Raw genomic sequence first — 25572 nt, forward strand, 5'->3', positions numbered from 1 at the left:
ACATTCCTTTTACCTGCCCTAGATGTCTGCATGCTCCAGTTAAATGCCAACATATGAGTCTGACTATTGTAGTAAGATTAATGAGGTGCATAATGTAGAGTAATAATTAGGTCTACAAATTATATAAACAAAAACAAAATAGCATGCAGATATCCAGAGAAGGCCTAGACTCTGTGCTAGGAGAGAAACTCGTTTTTTTCTCAGCCTGGATCTCAAGGCTACACTATAATCCTCTTTTTGGTTTATTTTGAAATCAAAACCTGTCTTTTATTTTTGAGTGACGCTTGTCCTCAACATCTCGTTTACCCAATTGTGTTGTCCCTCCTGCTATTGACTGTGGCCGACAGGTAGCGCTGCTTCACCGACAGCGCCAAGCTCCAGGAAAAAAAAGTTTGTTCTGCGTTGTTTTTACGCAGGCGCAGGGCATGCTGTTTGTCCAGTTCCTCTGGTTGATTTACCTGTGAGGTGGACTAGTTTCGGTTTACCGAATGAAGATTAAACTATACGGACATTAAACTCTTATCTGAAGACCGCAACCTCCTTCCCCCATATCTGAGCCTGTAGGGACTCCCGCAGCCGGGCGCGAGAGCTGCTGGAGATTTCTCCAGTATTTCAGAATCTCAATCTGTGCAACAGCAGGTGCGAGCAGGGACGAAAGGGGTTGTGCTTCCGTGAGTGAGTTTACTATTGAGATCGAATAAATTATTGTAAAATTCAACTGGTGGGTTTGATATTGTTGAGTAGTCTGATCTGACAGTCTGGTCCTGTTCAATAATGCGGCTGGTGATTCACACAGCTACCGACCTTCAGTTTCAGCATTCAGCGGGAGCCTGACGTCTCCGTGTCCGCCGTGAGTTACTCTCCCCGGTGTGGTGGCAGTGGGACGGGCACACATTATTTTACGGTATAACCTTCTGTGGACAGCGAAGGGCGCTCGCGCTGTGTAGCCTATAGAATAAACAATTTGAAAGATGATGGGCTTTCTACGCCGGACATTCAGCCGCCACTCGCGCAGACGATTCCAGACTGTGGATGAACAGGACGGGAAAGGGGGAGGAATAGGGGGAACAGGGAACTCCGCGCTCCTCGCGCACCAGCAGCAGGTCGTCCACGCGCCTGCCGTGGTAACCGGGGGAGCGATCGTTCACATCCCGGCTGCAGGATCCGCCAGGGATGCTATCACCTGCCGCGTGCTTCTGCTTGACGGGTCTGACGTTAACGTGGATCTACCGGTGAGTTGTCGATCTGTCAATATTTTCTGATACATTTTTATGTTTGACTGTTCGTCTATAATTGTATGGGGGAGGTCATTCAACACCATGGTGTTTGTGTGCGGGCGTACGTGCATTGCTGTGCTTAAGAGTTTTAGGGTCAGAGTCAGGGTTAAGGTTAGGCGATAACTTTGTCCTGGGCAAAAAAAATCTAACTCAATGGAAAATCTCCATGGTAATTGCCTTTTAGTTGTACAGTCTCTAACAGTCTCCAAGTGTTAAGGGTTTAGATGTTGGGGTTTTGGTGGTTAGGGATTATAGAAAATATGATTTCTAAACGAAATACATTTTGTTCCCAAGTCCTCACATGTATAGTAAAGTGTGTGTGTGTGTGTGTGTATGTGTGTATGCGCGCGGTAGGGCTACAGATGGTGTTGGGATCTTCCAAATCATCACATTAGGCTACTTCCCCACTCTGACTGTTGCGAGGAAGCTGTCTACTTCCCATAAAGCACAACCTCCGTGTATCACCCTTCCTCCCTCATGTCTCAGTCACATTCTATTACTGTGTGTGTGTATGCGCGTGTACATATGCGCGTGTTCGGGCACGATCGTATTTATCTCGGGGGTGGGGGTGGGGGTGGAGGTGGGGGGGACTGTGATGTAAGAAAAAGCCACGTGCGTTGATCCGGGGGAGTTGGAGATGAGTGTGTAGGCATGTACGCGTACGTCTTGTGAGATTTTTTTATCTTGAAGGTCAAGCTTGTGCGTGTGTCATCATGGCCAATTAAGTTGTCTCGTGCGTCACCTTTGTTAGTAAGTTATACTGAGGGTATCCATGGTCATATTAAGCCAATGATCATATTACCTAGGTTAGTGTATTATCATTTTGATAATACTAATATGACATTTGAGTTTTATTGAGCAAAATATGTGTTGTGTTTATGACGTTTTAAGGTTGTGTTTTTTGGCTTCTTTGAAAAGCATCAGGTAGTGGTCAAGTATTAAATAAGTAATTTAAATTTATTATATTTCTTGGATTTTTTTTGAAAAGGCTAGTCAAGCTTGTTTTTGCTCTTAGCTGTCATACACTGTTAGTTACAAAGATCAGATTGTACAGAAGCAATATACATCAAACTTGAGTATTCTGAGATTTACATTCTATTCAATGGCATCTATGAATTTTCATGGAGGGCTTTTTCTGTCTCTCAAATGCAACACCAAGAAACATACAGCTCTGGAAAAAATTAAGAGACCCTCCTAATTTTTCTTAAATCAGCATCTCTACATGTATGGCAGCCATTCCATTCCAGATTCTGTTAAATTCCAACACAGGCACACCTCATTTTACTTAATGAGGTACTGATTAGGTGATTACCTGAACCAAATCTAATTTAACAAGGAAAAGTATAAAAACCACTGCTGTGGTCATCACTATCCTCTTGCAAAGGACCAGCTGGATGGCAAAAACAGTGCAAGTAGTACCTCAAAGATAATTTGAATAAAAAAAGAACTATTCAGCATGACAAAAGAGTTGAAAAGAGTTTTCAACAATTATTGTTTTCTGAACTCTTCCTAAGTTAAAACATTAATATTTTGTTGTTGAAAAATGAATATGAATTTGTTTTCTTTCTATTACTTGAGGGCTGAAAAACAATGCATCTTTTATTTATTTTGATTTTGAACAGTTTTCTACAAATAAATACTCTAAATGACATTATTTTTATTTGGAAAATGAGAGTAATGTTGTTAATTTTACTCAAACACATACTTATGAATAGTAAAACCAGAGAAACTGATAATTTTGCAGTGGTCTCCTAATTTTCTTCAGAGCTGTGTAATGTCTCTTTCATATTTTGTACGCATATTTCAGAAAAAATAGAATGGAAAGGTACTACTTTTACCTTTTTAAAAAAAAAAAAACATTCCAAATGGCAGCAAATGTGTTAGAATATATTTTAAATATTTTGAGCAAGGAATCTGGGGTATTTGAATGTCTATTTCAGACTCTGTAACATCCATAATGGTCAACTGTCCTCTCTGTAACAATGAAAAATTACAGTATTTAAAAATATATATATTTTGTTCTGCATTATTATTCAACATCATAAATGTATATATTTAAACAGTATAATTTATAAATTTGTAGAACCGTGGGTTTTTGTGTTTCCACTATGTTAAAAGAACAAAACATGCGTTATGGATGTGATGGAAATGGACAGGCATTTTTGGGAGAACAGAAACATTGGCAAACCAATATGAATCACACATGCTTATTGGTCAAACATTAGTGGCTGTTTCAAAGCAAGGCTGTGTTACATACAAAAACTACAATTATGACATTTTCACATTTACTTTAGAGATGAAAATTGATAATTACGGATGTGACATTGTGCAAAAGTATGTGTTTCGTATATGAAATGTATTAACCAAATATGTATTAACCAATTGTGCCAAGAAATTGGCACAATTGCTTAACAAATAAATGTATTTAAAGTTATTCATTTAATAAATTTAATAATTTAAACCCCACTTTTTATTATATTAGCTAATGTGTTAGTTAGTGTCTAAGGCTATCTAGAGTTGTAAACACATTGTTTCTGCTATTCCTCTTGTCGATGCTAGATGGTTGAACTTATATCTCCTTTAATTCATAATTATTTTGTAAATTTTTTGAGATCAGCATTGTTGAAATTTTGCATGCAAATATAACCTCCATAATGCTGGAACATCCCCACAACAAGCTATTCAAAACATTTACATTGTTATTTAACAGATACTCTTATCCAAAGGACAATTCGGGTTAAGCACATTGCTTAAGGACACAGTTTTTTCACCTTGTTGGATTGGAGAATTGTACCAGCAGTCTTTCTGTTATTGTAAAAAGGGCTTTATAAATACATTTGATTGATTGATTATTGGCCCTGTACCCAAACCATTAGGCCAAAACCATAGGCAACAATCTTGAATGAGCTAATTGTTTACGGCTAATAATTTGAACTAGATAGAGCTAATGTTAACCAATCACAGGACACCCACTTACTGAAACCAGAGTCAATATAGACCTCTGACAGGCAAGACTGAGCTCTTTGGTTGCTCATCAAAAAGTAACCCTTATCGTCCTAACCAATTAAGCACTCACCTAGAGAAATAAATCTCTATTTAGCAATATTATTGTTATTTCTTAACTTTGTTTGCTTTCTTATGGTTTGGTGGACTTCATCCCATAGTACTTACATCTGCAATTATTCCCGGTTTATGCCGGTGCTTCCGGGATAGCACCTGTTTAAGTCAAATAAGGGGACTTGTTTGTCAAGTGTCTTAGTAAAGTCCCTAGGGCAGGGGTTGATCTGGAAGACTGGGGAAAATGCACTGTGTATGTGAAGTGTGATTTCATGGGACACAGGGAACAAGAACTCCCTGCACACACCCTATGCACATGCACACATTGCAGGTTCAGACTAGTTATCAACGAACAAAGTGCAGGGTTATCCTCTCCCTTTTTATACACACACACACACACACACACCTGTTATTTTAGGATCTGTCAGCAACGGTCCTGTGTGTAAAACTGTCTGATGGGCAGCCAACTTCAAAGATTAACATTTCCCTTTGGCCTCCCCAGAACAACATGTGGCATATTTGATACATCAGGAAAATAAAACATCCATATTGTTCTCCTGTGACAGCAAAGTTTTTGTAAATGTATGTTGTTTGAGGGACCACATTCATTTAAACTCTCTCTATAAAGTCAACAAGGCAGTCATGTATGGCAATATACAAGACATTTGCAGTGGTGTGTTGTTCCAAAATTCAGCTCTAGTTTGCCAAAACGAGAGTCCAAGATAAATGTTCTTCAGTGGACCGATGAGTCAAAAATTAAACTTTTTGGATGACATGGGTCCTGTTATGTCTGGTGAAACTTAATCACTGCATTCCAAAGGAGTGACCCCCTATCAAAGGTGAAACATGGTTGTACAGTATGTAGTTTGGGGATGCTTTTCTGCATAAGGACCTAGAAGATATCTTGTCATTAAATTAACCATACATCCTGCCCTGTATCAGAGAGTTCTAAAAGAGTGTGTCAGGAGATCCTCTAGCACGCAAGTTTGTCATACAGCAGGAAAGCAATCCAAACCACAAAAGCAAGGCAGAATGGCCGAAAAGCATTAAATCCTTGTGAGTTGCGAAACCAAACTGAAGAGTAGTGGCAGGTCCTCAAACAATAAGTTAATGCTTTTAAAACCTGTAAATGTGAGTGCATTAATCCAATTGTGCATGAAAAAGTGGGATAAAATTATTCCACTGACCATTAATTTCAGGAAGTGTTTGGTGGAAATCATTGCTCACCACCAGTTATTCAGTGTAAGGGGACAGTCTTATTTTCACAGTGGGCCATTGGGTGTTCATTGTTTCCCCTACTTTTTATTTTTGTTGGGTGGGCGTGCGCATCAACATCCAACACTGAAGTCTGGATGCGTTAAAGGCTACAAAGATGTTGTTAATGAGGCATTGCAAATGATAATCCATACAAAATCTTCCCTGTACATCAGCCTCTCTTGCTCATCAAATGTATATTTCTTAACAATTATTTTACAATATTTTTTAAATATACAGTGGGGCAAAAAAGTATTTAATCAGCCACCAATTGTGCAAGTTCTCCCACTTAAAAAGATGAGAGGCCTGTAATTTTCATCATAGGTACATTTCAACTATGAAAGACAAAATGAGAAAAAAAAATCCAGAAAATCACATTGTAGGATTTTTAATTAATTCATTGGTAAATTCCTTGGAAAAATAAGTATTTGGTCACCTACAAACAAGCCAGATTTCTGGCTCTCACAGACCTGTAACTTCTTCTTTAAGAGGCTCCTCTGTCTTCTACTCATTACCTGTATTAATGGCACCTGTTTGAACTTGTTATCAGTATAAAAGACACCTGTCCACAACCTCAAAAAGTCACACTCCAAACTCCACTATGGCCAAGACCAAAGAGCTGTCAAAGGACACCAGAAACAAAATTGTAGACCTGCACCAGACTGGGAAGACTGAATCTGCAAATGGTAAGCAGCTTGGTGTGACGAAATCAACTGTGGGAGCAATTATAAGAAAATGGAAGACGTACAAGACCACTGATAATCTCCCTCGATCCAGGGATCCACGCAAGATCTCACCCCGTGGGGTCAAAATGATCACAAGAACGGTGAGCAAAAATCCCAGAACCACACGGGGGGACCTAGTGAATGACCTGCAGAGAGCTGGGATCAAAGTAACAGGCTACCATCAGTAACACACTACGCTGCCAGGGACTCAAATCCTGCAGTGCAAGATGTGTCCCCCTGCTTAAGCCAGTATATGTCCAGGCCCATCTGAGGTTTGCTAGAGAGCATTTGGATGATCCAGAAGAGGATTGGGAGAAGAGGATAGGGAGAACCCTTTTCAGTAAAAACTCAACTCGTTGTGTTTGGAGGAGAAAGAATGCTGAGTTGCATCCAAAGAACACCATACCTACTGTGAAGCATGGGGGTGGAAACATCATGCTTTGGGGCTGTTTTTCTGCAAAGGGACCAGGACGACTGATCCGTGTAAAGGAAAGAATGGGGCCATGTATCGTGAGATTTTGAGTGAAAACCGCCTTCCATCAGCAAGGGCGTTGAAGATGAAACGTGGCTGGGTCTTTCAGCATGACAATGATCCCAAACACACCGCCCGGGTAACGAAGGAGTGGCCTCGTAAGAAGCATTTCAAGGTCCTGGAGTGGCATAGCCAGTCACCAGATCTCAACCCAATAGAAAATCTTTGGAGGGAATTGAAAGTCTGTGTTGCCCAGCGACAGCCCCAAAACATCACTGCTCTAGAGGAGATCTGCATGGAGGAATGGGCCAAAATACCAGCAACTGTGTGTGAAAACCTTGTGAAGACTTACAGAAAACATTTGACCTCTGTCATTGCCAACAAAGGGTATATAACAAAGTATTGAGATTTACTTTTGTTATTGACCAAATACTTATTTTCCACCACCATTTACCAATAAATTCATAAAAAATTTTACAATGTGATTTTCTGGATTTCTTTTCCTAATTTTGTCTCTCATAGTTGAAGTGTACCTATGATGAAAATTACAGGCCTCTCTCCTCTTTTTAAGTGGGAGAACCTGCACAATTGGTGGCTGACTAAATACTTTTTTGCCCCACTGTAATTTCCTAATAATAACCGTAGTCCTCCACCTCAATTAACAATTTTTTGTTATTTAAAACTACTATACAAGTTAATACATGGTGTCCCTGATTCACAATAAAAAACACTAGCTAATGTTAGTCTCTGACACTCTCACCTGTCTCTGAGCATCTTCCTGAGGCTTCCACGTACGTGTAAAGGAGTATACTAATCTGAAATACGAGGCCACGTTAATTCTGTTAATATCATAGTAATTAGTTAGCTAATTACCAGCGAATTCTACTGCTCTGGCTGGGTTCACAAAGTGTCTAGTATGGTAGAGGACGCAGCAATTCCCAGAATCTACTGCACTCAGAATGGAAGCCTCCTACTCATCTGATTTGACTTGCTTTCAATTCATGTTATTTCGTATAACGGTAGCCTACTTCATCTGGTTCTTTTGTCCTTGCAATTATCTCTGGTAGTCTGACCTTTTCCTCCTTTAGAAATACTTGCGCAAACTCATCTGAAAGTTATAATGGCTTTTTAATAAAATAAAAAAACTTTTGAGGCTGAAATTTCAGTCTGTACATGTGTATATTTTCCCATTAATGTTGTGTATTTTACTTGTTTGATATTTACGTTTTTCACTCTGAAACACAAGTTGACATCTGAGTCATGTTTAATGACAGAATTACATCTGAATATATTTTCTTTTGGTCTGGAATAATTCATTTTGAATGTGTGATATAGTTTCTGTGATTTTTGGCCACTGGTTGTAAAGTTGGTGATGTTCAGTCAGAATGCATCCCTGAAAATGGACCTGAATGAATGTCGTGTAACCGCTTGCTTTCAATCTTGGGTTTTCACGGCTAACTGAGGTATAATACTGATTCAACTTACAGATTATGCACTTCTAAACAACATATTACACATTCAGCACAAAATGGGAGCTTAAAAAAAAAAAAAAAGGTTCTTCTCTTTAAGAGGCACCCATAACAGTTCACACCCACTGACACTGTCTCTGGTGCGAACCAACAACAAACGCTGGGTCAACTTCTGTAAGTCAGTAATACTAAGGCTCATGTTTGTTTGTTTTTTCACTTCTTGAAATCAGAAACTGACATTAAACCTTGATACACATACTTCAAAACATTTATAATTGATTAGCACTACACTGACATAGGAGTGTGTGTTTTGTGGTGTGTGTGTGTGTGTGTGTGGTGTTTTTTTTTGGAGAGAAAATGTGAGACCAAGGCCTGAATGTTGGTCCTTCCCTCGTGACTTGTCACACTGATTCTGCCCCAGATGCAGTCTCTAGTGACACACACTCACACAAACTCACCTTTACTCACAGACTCTGTAGTTCTGCTCTATTTCCAGCCACAAGGTCTAGGCTATTTATATTCCAGTCTCCTTATTGTTATTAACTCTGACTATAGTACATGTATGTTTGTGTTTTTAAACAGAAACACTCCAAAGGCCAGGAGCTGTTTGACCAGATCATGTATCATTTGGACCTGGTGGAGGCAGATTACTTTGGACTTCAGTTTATGGACCCAGAACAAGTCTCAGTAAGTATAGAGACACAATGCAGTCTGAAACTGTCCTCTCGGCGTCCCTATGATGTAATAATTAAATTGTGCGGTGGGTTAAAAGGAATGATTGATCTGTCTCTTCTCTCGCTCCTTCATCCTTACTCTCTTCCTCAGCACTGGCTGGATGTGTCCAAGCCCATAAAGAAACAGATCAGAGGTGAGTTTATTCAATGTGTGATACGGTCCATAATGTGTGTGTGTGTGTGTGTGTGTGTGTGTACACGTACAGAACAGAGTATTCTTTGTACCGACCGATAAGTGAAAATCTGCTTCACTGAAGGCTTTAGTTTTCTTCTTATTGTGTCTCTGTGTGAGTTCAGGTCAGCTATTAACCCTGCCAGTCTTAAATGATACTTACAGTACAGTATACCAGGAAGTGAGGCACATTTTAACCTCACCCTCCTTGTTTGTTGGGTGTCCTGCATAACTTTTCAGTGAGGTATCACTGTACTCGGGTTATTCAAAGTTTGCACGGGCAGTTTCAGGATACTCAGTTTGTTGGACCACTCAGCATTTTTGGATTTAGGCCTGAAAGTAAAATTTTGGTCTCATCCGACCAGATCTTTTGCCAGATTGTTAATGTCTTCCACATGCTTCTGCACTCCCAGTGGGATTTAATGGGATTAATTTTCAGCAATGGCTTTCTCAATGCCCCTCACTTGCACACAGCCACGCTTTGTAGTAGTTCACATATGGACAGTTTCTCTCAAAATGCCTGTGGAACTACGTAGCTCCTTGAGCGTTAGGGTTCCGGTGTGGTAGTTTAAATACGGACAGTTTCTCCCATCTTGCCCGTGGAACTACGTGGCTCAGTTTCAAAGGATGTGGTACTGTAAATTTATACAAGTCATTATTTGGAGTTTACATAAAAAGTCAAACACATTATCCAAACAGTCCAGAGATATGAAAGTTGGTCAATAAAGGGTTTTACCATGTCATGGTAGTAAACAAAAAGGTTAATGTTGAAAGCTGGGAAGTAAATGAGGAAGTACAATAAAGCTCCGGTTCAGAAAGCTTGCAGAGCACGCCAACAGTGGTCACTGCATGAAGACTTGAAAGTGACACGGTGACTGAGGAGGATGGGCAGTGTCCAGTGTAACTGCATGAAGAGGTTACATGTACTTTAGCCCGCACAGACAGAGTAGTAAACATTGACATTTTGTTTAAGACCTGTCTTCTGTTGGGCACCGTGTTGAGTAAATATGATAGGCCGCTAGTGTTCTGATGACTGCTCTCGTGTAGCTGAACTGAGTTGATATGTCATTGGGGTATAATTAGTATTTCGGATATCTCAGCTACTCGCTAACTTTTCTTGGGGATATTCCCAATCCTTTACCATGTGTTTTAAGGTATTCTTACCTAGGTGTTTGTATGTACTTTTTAGTTCTCATCTGATGTGACCGTTTGACATGGTAGGAGAAACGTTCGGACGCAGCACTTGTAATTGACGGCTTTGAAAACATTACAGGCAACAACAGAACACACAGCTGTTGAGCAATGGTAGAGCATAAGGGGCCATAGAGAAGTTCAATTGAAACATTGCATTTAACAGTTCCATTTCACGTCACCCTGTTGATTTAAAATATTTATTCTGCATTATTCATCATGGGAAATGAGAATTGGTTTGGGCTGGATATCTCAGTCACCCAGTTACCACTGTTAAACATTAGTACGGACCATTCTCTCAAGAATACAAGATCCCCCATTTTAGTCAGTGGCAGTATGGAAAAAAGGCTATATCCAGATATAACCAAAGTCATTCAAAAGTAATTGCTTCTATTTCAGCATCTACATGTTCTTAAACCGATTATTCAAAAATAATTGCATGGAGAAAATATTATAAAGATAATTTTGTTGCCAATTGGCACACATCCAATAAAATGGGGCAGCACTGAGCAAGCCTGTGACATCATGTTCTGTTGTACCTCAAACTGCATAAGTTATGTATCCATGAGCCCATTTTAGTCAGACCTCCTTGGCTTCAAATGCTCTGTATAATTCTTCATGTCAGAAGAAATGGTGTCACATAATCGCTGGCTTCCTTCCACAGTATTATATTATTATTTTGTGTGTGTGTGTGTGTGTGTGTGTGTGTGTGTGTGTGTGTGTCGTAGTAGTGTGTGTGTGTGTGTGTGTGTCGTAGTAGTGTGTGTGTGTGTGTGTGTCGTAGTAGTGTGTGTGTGTGTGTGTGTGTGTGTGTGTGTGTGTGTGTGTGTGTGTCGTAGTAGTGTGTGTGTGTGTGTGTGTGTCGTAGTAGTGTGTGTGTGTGTGTGTGTGTCGTAGTAGTGTGTGTGTGTGTGTCGTAGTAGTGTGTGTGTGTGTGTGTGTGTCGTAGTAGTGTGTGTGTGTGTGTGTGTGTCGTAGTAGTGTGTGTGTGTGTGTGTGTGTCGTAGTAGTGTGTGTGTGTGTGTCGTAGTAGTGTGTGTGTGTGTGTGTGTGTCGTAGTAGTGTGTGTGTGTGTGTGTGTGTCGTAGTAGTGTGTGTGTGTGTGTGTGTGTGTCGTAGTAGTGTGTGTGTGTGTGTGTGTGTCGTAGTAGTGTGTGTGTGTGTGTGTGTCGTAGTAGTGTGTGTGTGTGTGTGTGTGTGGTGTTTGCAGGTTAGTAGACAGGTGTTTCACTATCTACGTTGACAAAATGGCGATTAGTGTGTTTTCCAGGGTGACGCCCATGTTTACTCAGTTAAGACAGTACCCCCGAGAGTGTGTGAGAGAGAGAGTGAGAGTGTGAGAGAGAGAGTGAGAGTGTGAGAGAGAGAAAGAGAGGAATTGCAATTGCGGCCTGCCCACTTTGCATTCAGGTTTGTTGACAGTTTTAGATTCATCACCCTGATGGCCCTGATTTATTTCTTTAACAACATGTTTTAGAATTATAGATGAGCCTGTGTTGTTTTTCTCTAATTCAATCCCCCTTTATTTCTGCCTGACAGACGGTCCCCCTTACAGGCTGTTCTTCAGGGTGAAGTTCTACTCCTCAGAACCTAATAATCTGCATGAGGAGTTCACCAGGTAACTCCACCCCCGGCTGCCTTCACACGCAGACATGTACAAATACACTTGTTGAGAGTCTGTGAACCTGCTTACCTAATCCAACTGATGTGGAGGGCCCTCGGTTGTCTTGAGATGCTGATGAAACTCTGAGGTGATCTCTGGAGACATACAGGGGGATTAACTGAACCCATCAACTCCGGGAAACACTCATAACTTGAATGATGTCATTTGTTTCCCAATTTTAAATCATAAAACAGGCGTGAAATAGTAGAAATTTGTTTCCACATTTCTCTCATTTAACAGATGCTGTTATTCCGAGTGACATTCAATTAAATTATTAATAACAGATCCTTCTTTGTTATACAAGATACAAAACTCAGAAAAACAGTAAAACGTTCATTTTAGGTGGTATTTCACCTTTTACATCTCTAAGTCTTGAGACATGATTAAGTGCATGCTCGATTAACATAATTAACCTATCATCCAGCCTTTAATTTGAATCAGTTGTGTGAGTTCTCAGGCAAAAACAAAAACATGCACGCTTTTGGGTCCCGAGGACCAGGATTGGGAAACACTGATGGAGGCTGCATCACTGTAGACTTGCTGGAAGGAGCCACAGGAGGGTGTAATTAGCTTCGACATCCTTGATCAAGCCCCCACCCCCAGATTTGGGACACTTGTGCAAATGGCTTTGGCGCACCTGGGCAGGCAAATGGAGAGTTGATTGTCGAGTGGAAGGGGATAATTTGGGATTGAGCCAGTCTCTCCCACACACACTGTCATACATACACTCACCCCCTCCTGGGTTTTGTAGAGGTGTAAAGGGGATGAAAAGCTAATTACTTTGGTCCAGTGAGGAATTGTCTAATCTAAGCCCAACTGACAGTGAAAGGGAAGGTGTGGTTCTGTCTGTCTCACTGTCTGTGTTGGTCTGTGTTTCAGGTACTTGTTTGTGCTGCAGCTTCGACAAGACCTTCTGTCTGGCAAGTAAGCAGCTTCTGACAATACTGGCACTCCTCTTCAGTGAATACCATTCAAGCAGCTCCCCAACCTTGAGCCTAATTCTAACCGTAGTCCCAGATTGTAACTGAGACCAGTCAAATGTCCTCCCATCATTACATTTGCTCACCTTCGGTCCTCACAGTGATAGGAAAATGTGTGTGTACACACCTTTTGCTCTATCTGGGCCATGTCTCCTGTGGGTAGGTCTATAATAAAATACAGGATCTGAACAGAAAGGGCTGCTAATTTTAAGACACAAAGGACCTCTTCTCGCCAACACACAAGACCACATACTCGTTTTTAATTTCTATTTCTTCAATTCTCTTTCCGTGTATTTTTGTTTTCTCTGTCTAAATGTCTCTCTTCCCTGGGATTAACGCTACATGGGATTTGTTTGGTCCTCTGTAATCTTTGTCTTTTCCTGCAGGTTGAAGTGTCCGTATGATGTAGCAGTGGAGCTGGGGGCCTATTGCCTACAGAGTAAGGGATGAATTTCACTTCCAGGCATCTCTTCAGTCAGCTTTCATCTTCTTCCAGCACCTGATTTATAACACGTGCATGTTTGTGTGGACGTGCAGGTGAGTTGGGTGACTGCGACCCTCTAGAACATTCTCCTGAGCTGGTGTCAGAGTTCCGTTTTACGCCCAAACAGACCGAGACCATGGAGGGAGACATCTTCAACAAGTGGGTGGACTTAAGGTGAGGTGAAATGCCATTGGACAGGACATCCTCCACTGATATCGGTCTAAACAGATTCAATACATCCCATTGATAACCCAGACTGGGTGAAACCAACGTGGGCGATGTCTGGCTCTTTACACCCAGATGGAGGAGATGGTGATTAGATTTTTCTTTTTTTTACAGGATGAGTGGATCACTGTGGTGTTCTCTAGTGTTGTGTTAAGCCTTTTAGATTGTCGCTTTCTCTTTTTTCTCTTTCTCTCCGTCTCTTGCCTCGTTCTCTGTGTTTCTCTCTGAGTGATGGATTATGGGATTAATCTGGGAGCGTCTTGATTGAATCCAGGCAGTAGTTAGAGTCCAGACGCGCTCCAGTCTCAGATTAGTTTTCACACACATGCATGCTGGGTCTGAGCTGACATGACACCATTGAAAGAGAGAAAGACGAGCCCTGTTGTGTCTCTCTGCCAGGGAAACGCATGGCCTGTTAGCTTTAGCGCACATCTGAACTGAATTTTTGAAAGCAATATGGAGGAGGAAACTGAGGGGGCAGGATGTATGGGTTATTGACACAGCAAGTGTGTGTGTAAGTGTGTGCGTTCCTGCATAAGCTTTTCAACTCAACCGTGTGTGTGTGTCTGTGTGTGTGTGTGCATCCAGGGGTAAGGATCCAGCCCAGGCAGAGATCAGCTTCCTCAACAAGTGTAAATGGCTGGAGCTGTACGGTGTGGATATGCACTTTGTCAAGGTTTGTGTGTGTGTATGTGTGTGTTAACATTATTATTTTTTTGGTGCTAGTTGAAGGTGCTGGTGACGGTAATGTGTGTGTCAATCTCAGGGCCGGGACGGAGGAGAGTATGCTCTGGGCCTCACTCCTACAGGCATCCTGGTGTTTGAAGGTTCCACCAAAATAGGACTTTTCTTCTGGTAAACCGACAATACACTTGACTAAAACACAGATACAGTATGGTATATCCTTGGAAACATCAGCCTAGTCTGAAGGAAATGAAACGTGATCTGTGTATGTCCGTGTGCACACGTTTCCCAGGCCCAAGATCACCCGCCTGGACTTCAAGAAGAGCCGACTCACTCTGGTGGTGGTAGAGGACGATGATAAGGTGCGCTACTACAGCGGCAGCAATGTTATCGCTATGGAAATATTTGGACTTCGGCTTTGGCAGACTGGGTGGCAACTGTGATTGGCTGTTGTATGTTTAGGGACGGGAGCAGGAGCACACCTTTGTGTTCCAATTGGACAGTTCGAAGACGTGTAAACACCTGTGGAAGTGTGCCGTGGAGAGCCACGCATTCTTTCGGCTGCGCCAGCCCACCGCTGGAAAGGCCTCCCGCAGTGACTTCACACGCCTGGGATCCCGCTTCAGGTTCAGGTGGGGCGCCGACTACAGACACGCCGCTAGCAGATGCAGTGTCTTCAGTGGAACTTTCTCCCTCCGTTCCTGGTCTGGTCCCTTTCATTATTGGCATTAACAATATTGGTTTATCGGTACCGAACGGTTACCATCACCTGTAGCCGGTGACACGGTTTTTCATCCTCTATGGATGGTGAGCAAAAAGCTGTCTGTTTGGAACATCAAACCGCGATAGGATCACAGTATCGAAACGCAGTAATTCAGAAAATTCTTATAGTTAGGACACTTGAGTAGTGTGATTACACTTTCATGATGTCCCTGGCCTTTTTCCAATGCTGACAAGTTTCATTTGAAAAAAGATTGTTGTATCTATACATGTTCTGTATATTGTATCTACAGCTTATTTTTATCACAACTCCAAGTGGTTTTGGGACAGTTGAAAGTTGCAGGAAGTCTTCCTCCTAGGCATCAGGGCCAATACGGTTTTCCACAGTTCTCTTCCAACCAGGAGGTTCTGTTGGGTCAATGTGTGGGAGGCACCCTCACTCCGTGGATGATCTCTGTTAATGCTACTCCTGAGATCTGTGAGGGAGTTACTTGAGTTCAGATGACGCCTCCTCCATTCCCAGGCATCCCAATGCTGGCCATTTTGCCTATGGGTCTTCTCAGTCAGTCATGGGCTATGTCCACAGTCACAGTATGTTCAAACATATACTGCTGTTATCAGCTACATTAGAGGACCTCTTTCATTTTAGCAATCTGCGTTCAATGCCTTGTAGGTAGTCTTTATTGAATTGAAATTAGTACTTTAAGCAGCTAAAACTTTATCTTCAATGTATATTTTCTCAATTCTGTAAAAAATTTAATAATGATTTATGCAAAGGTGCATTGGATGGTTGCCTATGGGTTGACCAGACCAAACCGGACTCTGTATTCAAAAGAAGGCTGGCCCTTTTTAGATTGTCGCATTGGACACCTGATGTTTATAAAGCTTTTGCATGAGATACCCTTTTACCACACATCATTGGTGACCTTCAGAGGTGCCAGCAGTTATCAAACTCTGGAGTTATTTTACACTGTGTCCTTGGAATGGTTTTCAAAAATAATGCTAAAATTGGATGAGTTGGTTTCAGACCTAAAGAGACATTTGCATGTTATTTATGAGATAATAGTGTAATGTTGCTGTAAATTGGATGTCATGTATTGTAACGTTCAACCGGCTGTTGCTGTAAATGAGAAACTGTTCTCATTCAGATTACCTGGTAAGATGAAGAACTATAGTGCACTTCTTTTCACCAAGAAGTACTTAAAGCTATAGGGAGTAGTGTCTTATTTGGTATGCACCCAAAGATTGGCTTGGTTTCTGGTAGAAAGTAGTGCACTAAATATGGACTAGTGTGCAATCCGAGATGCAGGCTCTGTCTCTATGGTTACAAGGATCTGTCCCTATGGTTACGGTGAGCTGTCGCCAAGCCATTGGTTTACATGTCAAACAGAAAGGACCTCCTCAGATGCAAACCATTACATGCATGTGTCACCAGCATAGAAAGAGATGAGTCATGGAAATATTCATGTTCTAAAGACAATCCGGCTAGGGTTGGTCTTCTCTGGTTCTCAGTGGAAAGACAGAGTACCAGGCCATTGGTCTTCTCTTATTCTCTCTGGTTCTCATTGGAAAGACAGAGTACCAGACAGTTGGTTTTGTTCTCTCTGGTTCTCAGTGGAAAGACAGAGTACCAGACAACTCACGGAGGGAGGCTGAGGAGAGCCAGTACATTTGAGAGACGACCCAGCAAGAGATACCCCTCCCGCACTCACTCAATGGGGGGCAAGGGTGGGTACATTGGCTTCCAGTGAAACATCTACAATCCTGCGGTCTTGTCTACCTGACTCACTGAACTGCTTGTCGTCCCCCCCCCACCCCCAACCCACCACCACCCAGGCTTCTCTCCGGCCAAACCACCACACCTCAGAGTCTCTGAGAGCTCAGGACAGCCAAGCATGTATGTCACGTCTTTATTATGGTGATAATCATATATTTACAGGTTCAGTCTGTACACGTTTATGAGGCATTAGGTAAACTGAACAAGTGTTTGTCTTAATGATCTTCATGTATATGTGGCGTTAAGCTGTTCTGTTGCTCCATTCCAGCGCCCACACCAGCCCATCACTACACCCGGTAAGAGAGACACACACACACACCCTTTGTAGTCCTCTACCTATGGCCCCTCAAGGACATGTGTGGAGAAAGAAGCCGCCAGTGAATAAACCTGTGATGAATAAACATCCTAGATGGACACCTTTGTGTGTTATTACCATGGCAATGTATTTTCAATAGTCTCAGTATAATTTCTGTTTGTCTCTCTGCTTCTCCTCATAACCCTTACCAGTACCAGCATAACATCCCCATAGGCCATGAGCCCTGGCACCCCGCACCCCCTGCCCTCACACCACCCTATCTACAACATCCAGGACACCCTTCCCTGCACAGGTGAGGCATGCAAACACACACTTACATTTTTTATCAATTCCCACAATAATCCATTAGTCTGTGAGTCATGTACAGTCGTGTTGTGTATTTGACGGAGACTACAGTCGTGTTGCCTATGTGACGGAGACTACAGTCGTGTTGCCTATGTGACGGAGACCACAGTCGTGTTGCCTATGTGACGGAGACTACAGTCGTGTTGCCTATGTGACGGAGACTACAGTCGTGTTGCCTATGTGACGGAGACTACAGTCGTGTTGCCTTTGTGACGGAGACTACAGTCGTGTTGCCTATGTGACGGAGACTACAGTCGTGTTGCCTATGTGACGGAGACTACAGTCGTGTTGCCTATGTGACGGAGACTACAGTCGTGTTGCCTATGTGACGGAGACTACAGTCGTGTTGCCTTTGTGACGGAGACTACAGTCGTGTTGCCTATGTGACGGAGACTACAGTCGTGTTGCCTATGTGACGGAGACTACAGTCGTGTTGCCTATGTGACGGAGACTACAGTCGTGTTGCACCCATATACCACATTGATTTGAGGGGCAGCTGGTAGTAATGGGGGCATTTCTGCTAAAGCCCCAAATGGCCATTACTTCAAAGGTCAGCACCTCCCTCTGACCTCCCACAACCTCAGGCTTGGACGAAAACCCATTAAAACCCTTTAAGTCAACAGCTCCCTCTGAAAACAGAGGGTTTGTGAATGTGGGCCATCAGTGAATCTACCCGTTTTCCATCAGTAGCTACCAGGCCAGCAAGTTGTCATGTCTAGCAATATACACTTCCATGCAGGAACATCAGCGGTTAACTGGACATGCTGTAGACTTCACCATATTTTACCGGGGGTGTAAAAGAACGGATCACGGTACTTCTTGGTAGAACCTGTGGCCTCCCACTGAAGCGAAGGTGAGGATGTCCTCGCCACGAGCATCATTCTGAGACATGGAATGGGAGACGGAGTGGCTGACAGAACTCAGTCCAACACAGCACGTTTACCTGCAGTCTGAGGCCAGTCCAGGGCACATGGCCGTGTCTGACGACAGGTGTGGTCCACGGTGAAGAGGTGACAGAGGGGTGTGGTCCACGGTGAAGAGGTGACCGAGGGGTGTGGTCCACGGTGAAGAGGTGTTCCATCGTCACTGCCAGTGCCTCCAGCAGTACAAACGGGCAACCATCTTGCAGCCCGAGTGTCCAGTTTTCTATTGGCCTTCTTCCTGAAGCTGAGGAAGGAATCCTCAGTGTCCTCACATACATTGTTGGACATTTTCACCCACCAGTAAATCAGAGTGGCTGTATTACTGGCAAATGGGGAAAATACACCTAACCCTCCACCTAACCCTTCATTGTTTTTCTCTCTCATTTCAGAGGTGCTCTTTCTGCCTGCCATGTTCCATTGTCTTTTAATTTTTTTTATATAAAAGTCACCTTCACTTCATATCACTGTACTGCTTCATTTAGACAGGCTTCATGTTTGTATGTTCACTGTGTGTGTGTGTGTGTGTGTGTGTGTGTGTGTGTGTGTGTGTGTGTGTGTGTGTGTGTGTGTGTGTGGGTGTGTGTGTGTGTGTGTGTGTGTGTGTCATCCATGTCCAGAGAGCCAGCCGTAGTAGCAGTAGGTCCAGAGTCCAGTCGCCAGTCAGTACCAGAGTCCAGTCGCCAGTCAGTACCAGAAAGGACCAGTCACCAGTCAGTACCAGAGAGGACCAGTCACCAGTCAGTACCAGAGAGGACCAGTCACCAGTCAGTACCAGAGAGGACCAGTGGCTCTTTCCCAGGATCCATCAGTGTGGTGTACAGAGACAAGGTCATGACTGCACTCTGACCCCGCCACCTCTGACCTTGAATCTATTTACTCGCTGGCCCTCCTAACGCCCACACACACACAGAAGGGAAGGCTGTGGGAGAGGACTGGCATACAAAGTGACTGGGAGCCTGAGAAACCCTCTGGTTATCAACTCACGGACATAAAACATCCGCCTCATCATCGTCTATCCTGTCATTACATCAGCCTCGCCTACCATACATGTGTCTAACCCGTCAATTCACCAACAAAAGGGACTGTAACAACAGAAAGAGAAACTGGCTTGGAACACTGAGACCATGTGTTTGTTTTAATATGATCTGTTCCTGGCTGCACCCTATCCAATTTGAAGAAAAAAACATACATAATTGTTTGCCCGGTGACTTTGAACCTGAATGTAAAATTATTCAGGAGATATTTTAGGGTCTAAGCTACAACATATATAAGAACCTGTGTTGAATGGTTGTATGCCTTCAAACAAGATGAAACCAAACCATTTATCTTCTCTAGTAATGGAGGTGTCTCATGGTGTGGTGAGAGATGAAAAGTGATTCTTTGAACATTTTTGTTTCTTGAGTGTTTTGTTCAAATTGAAGGGCAGTCATAATGATGGAAAATAATTCAATTTATACAGGACTTCATAGAAAGATCTATTTTCTAGTGGATTGGACCATGAGGTTCAATCTAACATTTCCAGTGCCTTGTTAGGTTTTAAGATTGATGTTGATTCTGAAGTTTCTTGGTACTATAATATCCTCAGATTTGATTTAGTAAGATTGAAATTCATGCTTTAGTCTTGCTTTACAAGAAATGCTTACCCCATTGTAGGGTAGATCCTTTCAGAGCAAGGAAAATAATATAATATTTGCAAAGTTATCTTTGATCAAGTTTCATTGTTTTAATTTAAGATCAGAGCATTTGAATTGTATTTTGTGAATTAGTCTGTTATCATAATCTTAAGGATTGTATGAAACTGAATCACAATCTGATTAAGGACTGTAGCTGCTATAGAGATCATAAATATATTATTAGGGAGTTAAGAATAAAGGAATATTTTTTCTAATCAGTGATGTGTATTACAATCGAGTTTCATGGAAAACTTGCCTTAATCTCTGCATATCTACATTTGTGTTCTTATTAGACGCTATTTGGTGTGAGATGCTCTGCTTAATCAAACCTCTGTTCTGACGCTCATTAATAGAATGGCTAGGATGACCTTTTTGTTTACCCCTGGCAATGCTCTCAATGTTTACATATTGTGATGCACAACATTAATTCCTGTTGCCTTACATTTTCTAATCGCAGCCAGCCTAAAATTCATTTCTGTAGCTACTTCCTTGATGAATAAACGCTATGTTTCAACTCTCTCGCTGAAGTTTAATGATGCGCCCAATGAATGACTGTTGTAGGTTTGTACAACCCTGTTTCCTAAACAGTTGGAACGCTGTGTAAAATGCAATTAAAAACAGAATACAATGATGTGCAAATCATTTAAACCCTATATTTAATTGAAAAAAGTACAAAGACAAAACATATCAAATGTTGACAAAGAAATGTTATTGTTTTTGGAAAAATACATGCCCATTTTGAATTTGATGACAGCATCATGTTTCCAAAAAATTGGGACTGGGCATGTTTATTACTGTGTTGCGTCTCCTCTTTTAACAACACTGTAAGCATTTGGGAACTGAGGAGGCTAATGGCTGTACTTTTAAATGTGATTGCTTGATATAGGATTTCAGCTGCACATACAATGTTTGGAATTGTCTTGCTGAAAAAAGCAAGGCCTTCCCTCAAAAACAAGTTGTCTCGATGGCAGCACATGTTGCTCCAAAACCTGTATACGTTTTTCAGCATTATTGATGCCTTCACATCACCCATGCCATGTGCACGAACGCACCCCCATACCATGTGCACTAATGCACCCCCATACCATCACGGTTGCTGGCTTTTGAACTGTGCCCTGATAACAAGCCGGATGGTCCCTCAAATATTTTGCTCGCGCTGTCTTTCACACAGTGAAACCCCTCCACATCTTTACTTCTGAAAGACTCATCCTCTCTGGGATGCTCTTTTTATACCCAATCACGTTACTGACCTGTTGCCAATTTACCTAATTAGTTGACATTTTTCCGCCAGTCTTTTTTTGCATTACTTTTCCAGTCTTTTTGACCGGCTTTTTAGAAACGTGTTGCTGGCATCAAACTCAAAGTGGGCATATATTTTTCAAGAAACAACAAACATTTCTCAGTTTCAACATTTGATATGTTGTCTTTGTACCATTTTCTATTGAATATAGGGTTTAAATGATTCGCACATCACTGCATCCTGTTGTTTCCATTTTACACAGCGTCCCAACTGTTTTGGAAACGGGTTCTAGTATGACTGTGTGGGTTTCCTAGTTGTGGGGTTTGTAGAGTGATGCTGTGTGATGCGGTTTCCCTCTCAGTTTCCCTCTGCCTGGTCCTGTCCTCGGAGGGGAGCAGCAGTTCAGTGTGGAGGAGAATGAGACGCCGTACCCTGGGAGCATCCACCATCGCCACTACAGACATGCACATTACCAGGACAGCCAGGAGACTTACTGTCACACACACAGTAAAAACAGTGAGTGCATGCACGCACACACAGTTATACACACACTGACAGCCCGGCAACATGCTGGGGTATAACACTGTGTGTGTGTGTGTGTGTGTGTGTATGTGTGTGTGTAGAACACAGAGCCCCACCTTGTCCTGTAGATGAGTTGGAGCTCTGTCTGCTCAATACCCTGGAAACAGACAGCGACTCCTCCACCTGGCCTTCACTGCACGTCAACATGGACAACAAGGTAAAACACACCAACCGGGGACACCTTCTAGCTATTCTTTCTGAACACATCTGGACACGTCTCCCACTCCCTCCCCACCCGTCTCCCACTCCCTCCCCACCCGTCTCATATCTCAGGCGGAGGAGAAGCAGTTGTCTGAGAAGTCCCTGCGGCCCTCCTCTCCCCGCAGCCCTCCGGATCACCTCAAGTGTAACATCCTCAAAGCTCAGATGGAGGCTGTCTTCAGAGTGAGTCCTGACTCCCTGTGTGTTTACACACTGCATTGTCTGTGTAAAATCTAACACCGTCTCTCACCCGTCTTTCCACTGTCACCCCCCTCTTCATCTCCCGGCGAAGGACGCCCCAATGACACCCAGAGGGAAGACCTCTAGTCAGGAGATCAACGACAGGCCAGTATTATCAGTGATGTTGTGTGTGTGTGTGTGTGTGTGTGTGTGTGTGTGTGTGTGTGTGTGTGTTTTTTTTTGGCATGCCTGCGCTTGTGACGCTAGAAAATAAATGTGCATCTGTGTGTGTCTCAGGTACCACAGTTCCAGTCAGGACTCTCGAGACTCTGCCATGTCCAGTCTGACCACAGAGAAATCATTGCTGCTTCCTGAACACAATTCTACCACAGATAGACCCGCCAGGTTTAATCCTAATGGCAACCCCAACCGCAGGAAAAGACTGGTCAGGCAGTTCAGCTTGTAAGTACCGGGTGTTGTTGTAACAGGGTGTTACAGGGTGTTGATGTAACAGGGTGTTGTTGTAACAGGGTGTTACAGGGTGTTGTTGTAACAGGGTGTTGTTGACCAATGTACTGTATGTTTAGGTTTCCATTGGAGAATCTACAGTGTTTTTAGAAAGTATTCAGACCCCTTCATTTTTACCACATTTGTTTAATAGACTTAATTCATAATTGATTACATGTGTTTTTTTACCATTCATCTATACAGTAATGGAGTAATGGAAATATTTAAAACATGTTAGACATTTTTCCCCATTTATTCAGAATCCCAAACTGGATTCTCATGCAGTTTGAAGTATTGTGGCAAAGGGGTCAAAACTGTATGTATATGAGATATATTTCAGTAAATTAGATTTTAAGTAGTAGTTTTTTGCTTTGTCATTATGGGGCTAGATGGCAAAAAATATGTACAAATTAACACCATGACACAACAAAAAGAAAGTCTGTTTACTTTTGGAAGGGCCTGTATATTTTTTTCACCTGTTTATTTAAGCCTGGCCACTACATACACAAAACATCATAAACAAGCCACTATGTACACAAAACATCATAACCATGCCCCTATATACACAAACATCATGACCAAGCCACTATATACACAAACATCATGACCAAGCCACTATATGCACAAACATCATGACCAAGCCACTATATACACAAACATCATGACCAAGCCACTATATACACAAACATCATGACCAAGCCACTATATACACAAACATCATGACCAAGCCACTATATACACAAACATCATGACCAAGCCACTATATACACAAACATCATGACCAAGCCACTATATACACAAACATCATGACCAAGCCACTATATACACAAACATCATGACCAAGTCACTATATACACAAAACATCATAGCCTGGCTAGCCAGTATAAACTACACATCAGTGCCTAGCTAGCCACTATCTACAATAACATTATAGCCTAGGAAGCCCCTATATACAAACAAAAACTAGTTAGCCACTATACAAAAACAGTATAGTCTAGCAAGCCATTATGTTAAAAAACCTGCCAGATACTCAGTATTTATATGAAAGTGTTTTCATTCTGTGCTGTGATTGGTCCTTAGTAACCATGAGGATGAGGACAATCTCCCAGAGGCCCTTGCAGCAATCTCATCCGAAAGCACTGGGAAGTCTGGATCTAACAACTCATTGGACAACCAGACACAGCCATCCATATACCCCCAGGTAACCCAATGATTACCATCTCCCAGAGCAACCTGGGACGCTGCCTTGAAAACAAGTCAGTGTCAGGCTTTTCACAGAGGCGTGTGTCAGGCAGGACAAGAGTCGTGTCATTTCTGGTTTGCAGTGGGCCTGTGTAGTGAACTGTGTGCGTGTTTCAGATGGACATGCCAAGGCTGGAGCTGGGGAGTCCATGCTGTGATCGTTCTCCCTCCCCGTCTTCACACCCCTCCCCTTCCTATTTCCCCCCCCCCATCCCACACCTGGTACCCTACCTCGCCTCACAAACCGACAGGTAACACAGTGGCACCAGAATACACACACACACAGGGTACAGAGAGACACGCCGACCGTGTAATGCATACACACATTCTTCATAGTTCTGTGTGTGTGTGTGTTTTGTTTGTTTAGCGGGGAGGAGATGAGGTTGGACAGAGAGAAGATTCTCAGGGCTCTACTAATGACGGAGCTCTGAGTCCCTCACACTTGTGACACCAACCGTCGCCATGCAACAGGAGTTCCAGCTCCGCCTCCACTGACTGCATTTCTACCTTTACGGAATGCAGCCTACCTTTCTACATCTATATTTGCATAAAAGGATTTTGCTTAAGTGTTATTTTACAAGGAATGTTTTACCCTGTAATAACAGACACAGGCTTAAAGTGATTGTTCAGCCATTCAGCGAGATAGCAGGCAGTCAACAAGGAACAGGCAGTCATTTCTGTAATAGTGCTGGGAATCTTGCACAATCAAAGCCCCAACAGTTCCAACAATAACACAGGAAGTAATATATCTAAGCTTATTGTGTTGTAGTGTGAACCCGCTGTTTTATTTTACCTCCTTTGTCACCCTTCCCCAATTTCATCATCTCCCATTTTATCTGTGGCCCTGCCCCCGCTGCAACAACTCCCAAAGGCTTTGGGAGAGTTGAAAATCAAAACAAGCTTTCGTTATAAGCGCCACCGCCAAGCCATTTTCCATTACTGCTCCTCCAATCAGGGAGAGTGACTGGGAGTCACTTGAGTGCAGTGGGATCAGGAAGTCCCCTCCTGATGGTGCCTCTCCACCTAATGCTGGCCAACTTGCATCACCCATGGGGCTTCCCAGCCACCCGTCAGCAAGCCGAAACCAGGGTTTTCCAAATGCTACATGCTGATTATGAGCCTGCAGTTACAGTCATGTCCTGTAGATGGCGACACACCCATACACACCGCAGCTTGAACCAGATGTACCCCAGTACACTAGCAAAGGCAGGTCTTCATACATCCTATGGTCAATCCAAGTCAGAATGTAGTGAATGATCTGATCCTGGGTCCTATGGTTCAGGGAAACTGGAAAGTTTGGTTCCGGTTATGGTCGCTCTGCCATCTCTTTGTTGTTTCAGTATCTGTTTCTATGTTTTATGCCGCTGTGTTTAACCCTAATAAAGATGAAATGGTTACTTAAACCAATGTACCTTGTTTGTATCCCTGCTCTCATGGGCGAGTCTGTGAGTCATCTGAATCAAGAGAAACCGGCTCTGA

At 42.7% G+C, this 25572-nt stretch overlaps 1 protein-coding gene across 1 annotated transcript; it reads left to right on the top strand.

The window, feature by feature from the left end:
* The first annotated feature begins 288 nt into the window (after nt 1-288).
* epb41l4b (erythrocyte membrane protein band 4.1 like 4B) lies at nt 289-25500 on the top strand. Its single transcript, XM_020041220.3, has 23 exons — nt 289-1232; nt 8837-8941; nt 9080-9122; nt 11891-11969; nt 12894-12938; nt 13381-13433; nt 13532-13652; nt 14292-14379; nt 14470-14558; nt 14680-14749; nt 14850-15019; nt 16723-16835; nt 16944-17004; nt 17153-17180; nt 17392-17492; nt 21743-21897; nt 22005-22120; nt 22237-22347; nt 22457-22509; nt 22642-22806; nt 23932-24052; nt 24211-24344; nt 24461-25500. The coding sequence occupies exons 1-23, from the start codon at nt 972-974 to the stop codon at nt 24522-24524; spliced, it is 2346 nt and encodes a 781-aa protein (XP_019896779.2). The 5' UTR covers nt 289-971; the 3' UTR covers nt 24525-25500.
* Nucleotides 25501-25572: the final 72 nt, after the last annotated feature.

Source organism: Esox lucius, chromosome 20 (genome assembly GCF_011004845.1).
Source record: "Esox lucius isolate fEsoLuc1 chromosome 20, fEsoLuc1.pri, whole genome shotgun sequence".
In the NCBI taxonomy this organism is placed as follows: domain Eukaryota; kingdom Metazoa; phylum Chordata; class Actinopteri; order Esociformes; family Esocidae; genus Esox; species Esox lucius.

Coding starts and splice junctions, on each gene's coding strand:
- epb41l4b (XM_020041220.3), top strand. CDS start 972: ATGATGGGCTTTCTACGCCGGACATTCAGCCGCCACTCGCGCAGACGA. Junction 14,750..14,849: donor TGGTAGAGGACGATGATAAG/GTGCGCTACTAC, acceptor TTGTATGTTTAG/GGACGGGAGCAGGAGCACAC. Junction 22,348..22,456: donor AGATGGAGGCTGTCTTCAGA/GTGAGTCCTGAC, acceptor CTCCCGGCGAAG/GACGCCCCAATGACACCCAG.